Here is a 6,177-nt window from a genome sequence, read left to right on the forward strand (position 1 = left end):
GACCATCTCCCCAGTACACCTTCTCCAGATCTCCCCAAATCACCTTCTTCAGACCATCTCCCCAGATCACCTTCTCCAGATCTCCCCAGAACACCTTCTCCAGATCATCTCCCCAGAACACCTTCTCCAGATCATCTCCCCAGAACACCTTCTCCAGATCATCTCCCCAGAGCACCTTCTCCAGATCATCTCTCCAGAACACCTTCTCCAGACCATCTCCCCAGAACACCTTCTCCCAAACAGGCTGCCTTACCCAGAGCAACTCCCACATAGCATCTTTCTCAGAGCTCCAGCTTCTGACTAGCTCCGCCAGACAACTAGTGTCCTCAGAATACTATTTCTAGAAAACATCACCACCTCCACATAAACACTTCCAAGGTGTAATCTTCGCTAACCTCTTATACCATAGCGTTTCTCTTGACCTGACTCAGAGGCCTATAAAAAAATCAATTGTATATAAAAATCAATTGTATATCAGTCATTCGACATCCTAAGATTAAAAATCTGTGCAGATGTAGCGTGTGTATGTGTGTTTTCTATTCCCACGATGCCCTAAAGCCCCCAGGCTCCACCGTGCCGCGTGTCCCATCCTGCAGTGGGTGTGTTCCTGTCCCATGTGGGCGGGTCTTTCCCAGGCCTGGTTTTATTTCTGCTTTAGAAGCACACAGACATTATCTTTAATCAAAAACAAACATGTCCGCCTTTCTTTTTATAGAGACCGACTCGACGATGATTAAAAAGCGGATGGAGGGGAGAGACCCGCCTCATGACAGGAGTCCTAACCCTTGCCGTAATGTGTGGTTTGTGTGTCGTGTTCTCCGCCCACCTCCTCATGCTAGACATTTTCTAATGTATTCCTCACCAGCCCTGTCTTTTTTATTTTTTGCTTTGACTCCGTTTACCCACGTTGTCTTTGCTCAAGCTGTAGCTTTCACTCTTCTCTTTTGCGGATGATGAATCGCTCCCTTCCCGCGGAAATGAAAGACTGCCGTCTTGTTTTCTACATGTGGACAACCCCTGTTTCCCCCCTTTCGTCCGTCTCTCCGGTCCTTGTCTACTCTTTTCATCTCTCTCTCTGGTCTGGAGCTGGTCAGTGGAGAGCCCTGTGTTTTACAGGCTCATTAATCATTGTGAGGGACAGCAAGGGCCCCTAATCCAACCCCTGCTCTCTGCACGCACATTACAGCACAACACACACCGACTGACAATGTAGTGCCGACTTATACCGATTCTTTTTTTTTTTTTTTTTGGCCAAAAGTCCACACTTGCGATGTGTGTTAGCGATCGCACGCTGAACCCTTACAGACGCGTCTCTGAATGAAGCTCTTGTGACGCCGTGTGTATGCTCTACATAACCTTGTGTGTGTGTGTGTGTGTGTGTGTGTGGGTGGGGGGGGGGGGGTGCAATGTATACACAGATTCCCAGGAGGCCATTCGTGGTGTAATTGGTGCTAACGGAGTACTCAGGCTTTTCGTGGCAGTGTGAGACTTCCTCTGTCCGTTTACTTCACCCAAAGTGAAAATACTGTATGCTCTGCTACCATTTCTGTTCACAAACCAATAAAAAGCATGGAACCCATTACTCAGATACTACTGAGGTGGTGAAGTTACTGGGGGTTTTTAAACACTGGGTGCACTTTCCATTTCATTACATCCTCCTACCTCGTTGTTCACCACTGTAGGTGTTCAGGAAGCTTCTTTCTTTGAACACTGTGATAATCGTTCTCTGGCCTACATTGCTGTCCGACTTATATTGGTGTGGGTTTGAGTGTTTTTCACAACAGTGTTGCCACTGACGTGTATAAAAGCATGCTTTTAGCTTTCACTTCCTCGAATACAACCATCCTTCATCCAACACACACACACAGATGCACCTGCACTACTGAGCACTGCCACACAGAGAGAGAGAGAGAGAGAGAGAGAGAGAGAGAGGGAGAGAGAGAGAAAATGACAAATACAGACTCACAGATAGAGAGAAAACAAGACAGAGAAGTAGAAAGAGAGAGAGTGAGGGAGAGAGAGAGAGAGAAGGACAAAAAGAAAGAAAGACAGTGAAAGACAGAGAAAAAAAACAGAGAGAGAGTGTGTCACCGTGTTTGTTTGTTTGTGTGTGTGTGTGTGTGTGTGTGTGTGTGTGCGCACGTAGGTTGTGCTTACACTGTATGTGGCTTTCAGTTTACAGGGGGCCCCAACCCCGGCCCCACTGAGACTGTTACACACGGCTGGCCAAAATTCCTTAGCCATGACCAAGCGCGACACACACACACACACACACACACACACACACACACACACACACACACACACACACACACACACACACACACACAGAGGCGAGATTCCCTATCATTCTCTGTGCCTTATCTTTGAAATAAAAGCAATGCATTATTGCAACAGACACACACACATCACAACTGCTTTTGTTTTCAGTGCTTAGACCCAGCAAGAAATATTACATTTAGAAGAAGTTATTATTTTCATCGCTACAGATATCTGTGTTTACAATCACACACAATCAGTTTGACAACAGCAGATGTGAAGGTTTACCTTTTAAACAGCAGCTTTGCTACTTCAGAAATGACGGAGGTTGTGGGAAAGTACACAGCCACAGACTTGGTGTTAAATTACTGCTGAAACCCAAAGAAATGAATGTAGAGGAAACATAAAGGTACACTGAGATGTCATTATATATGGATATAGATATATAATTGGAGCATCAGGAAAAACCACAACCTGGGGAGATTCTCCATCTGCAGCTTTCAAGTTTCAGGGTCTCAGACGGGGTTAAACCCTGCGCTGTAACGACTTCTCTGGCTGATCGTTCTGACAGCGAGAGATTTCCCAGTCCTGACCCGTGGATTAAGATCGGGACGTTAGCAAAAGCAGCACACCAAAGTGACTGAACTAGACTGTGCCAACAGTGCAGCTTTAACGCCACTACAAACAAACAAACAAAAAATGATGTGGTTCAACTTCTAGTCAGAAAACATGGCGGCTGCAGTATTTCATTTAGAATTCATCTTTACCAGAACTTTAATGCAGGTCTGCTGCTGCGCTAATACCAAAAACAACAACCAAGATGTGTGTACATTTTATCCATTTATAATCACGTTTATTTAGTTAGCATTGTGACTTATGTAACAGCTTTAGTTACCACTTGTTACTGCTGTTACAAAGTGCTGACACTTTTGACTCCTTCCATAAATGTTAAATACGCGCGTTATAATCGGTTTAACATTGTAATAGCTTTTTACTATGCTAAGGAGAGTGAAGAAAATAAATGGAAGTGGACAGAGTACCGGGCCTTGAGGAACACCAGAGGAGAAAGCGTATGGAGCAGATGTGTGTCTAGGACACAACCAGGATGGGTGAAAGAGAAAAAGTACTGAAAAAGAATAAGACTTGTTACTCAGCTTTGGCTCAGAGTGTCATGTTGTTACTGAGAGATCCCTGATTTTCTCAAACACAGCTCAACATCAACGTTGAGTCATTGTGTTATTCAAAGCATTGTGCGTACAGTGGAGCATCACTCATGTGCTAAGATGAACAACATCGCTCCACTTAGCAGGCCATTAGTGTGAATGTGAGTGCCCTGAGACAAACCTTCTGACCCTAAACATATCATTACACAGAGCATCAACTCCTTCACACAACTGAGAAACACTGCACAGAGCACGCTGGCTCTCTCGCACACACTCTCTCACACTCTCTCACACACTCTCACACACTCTCACACACTCTCACACACTCTCACACACTCTCACACACTCTCACACACTCTCACACACTCTCACACACTCTCACACACTCTCACACACTCTCACACATTTGCGCACAAGCACACAAACTCTTGCTCGCTCACTCACACATGCACTCGCACTCACTCCCATGCTCACACACTCTCCGACACACACACACACACACACACCCCTACACAAACAAATTAACCAACTCAGATTAAGGAAATTTTGCTGATCACACATTTCAACCGATCTTTGGCTAACATTAAGCTGCAGCTGAAGCGCATGAACAAAACCTCATTGATATTTTAATAAGTGTTTGGTGTTTCATTCTGATGGAGCTCTTTAAACGTCCAACCTCAATGGGCAGCAACTGATGTGCTGTTCGAGTGATTTTTCACCTAATGTTTGAAAAGCTGTGCTGAGACAGAAATTCTGACCTTTCATCTATGAAGCCGAGAGAGAGAGAGAGAGAGAGAGAGAGAGAGAGAGAGAGATAGGGTGAGAGATAGAGAGAGACAGGTGGAGCTGAGAGTCATCTGCGGTCTGCTTTTAATAAATAAGATGACATCACACTGAGGCTGCTGACGTGATCAGATGGACCTGTGAGCACGTGTTTGAGTCTTGGGTTATAATCCGTCCTCACATGTGATATCCCAAGTAAAATTTTACTCACACAAACAAACAAACAAACAAACAAATAAATAAATAAATAGGGCAATTGTGAGCAAAACATTTACACTGTTTACGTTCAGTTTTAAAATGTAAATTCACAAAAGAATTTAACATATGAACACACGCACACACAAACACACAGAGTGACACAGACACCGACATGCAGACACACACTGATGCAAAGACTCACACTCACTAAGACACAAACAGAGACACACACACACACACACACACACACACAGAGAAGAGTGCAAACACACACACACACAGACACACACAGGAATAAACACACACACACACAGAGGAATAAACACACACACACACACAGAATAAACACACACACAGACACAGAGGAATAAACACACACACAGACACACACACACACACACACACACACACACACACACACACACACACACACACACACACACACACACAAAGGAATAAACACACACACACACACACACACACAGAGGAATAAACACACACACACACACACACACACACACACACAGAGGAATAAACACACACACACACACACACACACACACACACACACACAGAGGAATAAACACACACACACAGAGGAATAAACACACACACACACACAGAGGAATAAACACACACACAGAGGAATAAACACACACACACACACAGAGGAATAAACACACACACACACAGAGGAATAAACACACACACACACACACACACACAGAGGAATAAACACACACACACACACACACACACACACACACACACACACACACACACACACACACACACACAGACTTCTAGCAGACAAACGCATTAAACAGATGTGTGCAGTTTGGTGGGAGTCGTCTCTACTCGGCTCAGAGCTAATCTACTGATCTAATAACAGTGTGTGTAGCAGAGTGATGAGGAACTGACTCTATAATAAAACACCAGTTATATTTGTAACATGTGTGAGACAGAATCGCTGCAGTGAACAGAACAAATCCATCCACCCAAAACACTGTGTGTGTGTGTGTGTGTGTGTGTGTGTGTGTGTGTGTGTGTGTGTGTGTGTGTGTGTGTGTTTACAGGTGAAGTCGGAGCGTCTGTCAAGTCAACAACACTACTTTATGCAACATAGATGTGTAACTAAAACAACCCACCAGCCACAAAGTGCAGTGCGTCACCACAAGAGCAGAGAGAAGAGGACACACCAAAAAAACGACAAAAATACAACAACAAAAAAGGATCTACCTCGTTTCTGCATGAAGGTGAAGAGATCATCCAGAAACTCTTTCCTGTTGGGGTCACTGTCCAGCTCATACAACTGCATAAGATACAAACATTATTATTATTATTATTATTATTATTATTATTATTATTATTATTATTATTAGCACTACATGTGCTCATTTCAATACAGTGACAATGTCAGCAACACAGAGAAGTTCAGAGAGAGATGGCGATGACAGAGAGATAAACTGAAAGAGAAATCACCTTGGCAAAGTCTCTGGAAGCCTCTCCTCTCGATCTGTTGCTGTCTGTTTCCTCACCCCACACACCACTGCCATTCTGCAGAGAAACCATCATCATCATCATCATCATCATCAGTTATCAACATTATTTACATCATCTACTACACCATCAGTTAGCATCATAATCATCATCAACACCACCAGTTATCATCATCATCATCATCACCATCACCACCAGTTATCATCATCATCATCAGTTATCAACATTATTTACATCATCATCATAATCATCTTCTCCACAATCACTTATCATC

At 43.8% G+C, this 6,177-nt stretch overlaps 1 protein-coding gene across 1 annotated transcript in view; it reads right to left on the reverse strand.

Moving 5' to 3' along the window:
* Nucleotides 1-6,177, reverse strand: part of LOC113652669 (AT-rich interactive domain-containing protein 3B-like) — a 58,113-nt gene that overhangs the window by 23,857 nt on the left and 28,079 nt on the right. Inside the window, exons 3-4 of the mRNA XM_027161884.2 lie at nucleotides 5,886-5,960; nucleotides 5,643-5,715 (exon numbers count right to left, since the gene is read on the reverse strand). Coding sequence (XP_027017685.2) covers nucleotides 5,643-5,715; nucleotides 5,886-5,960 — 148 coding nt within the window. The remainder of the gene's footprint in view (nucleotides 1-5,642; nucleotides 5,716-5,885; nucleotides 5,961-6,177) is intronic.

Source organism: Tachysurus fulvidraco, chromosome 13 (assembly GCF_022655615.1).
Source record: "Tachysurus fulvidraco isolate hzauxx_2018 chromosome 13, HZAU_PFXX_2.0, whole genome shotgun sequence".
Taxonomy (NCBI): domain Eukaryota; kingdom Metazoa; phylum Chordata; class Actinopteri; order Siluriformes; family Bagridae; genus Tachysurus; species Tachysurus fulvidraco.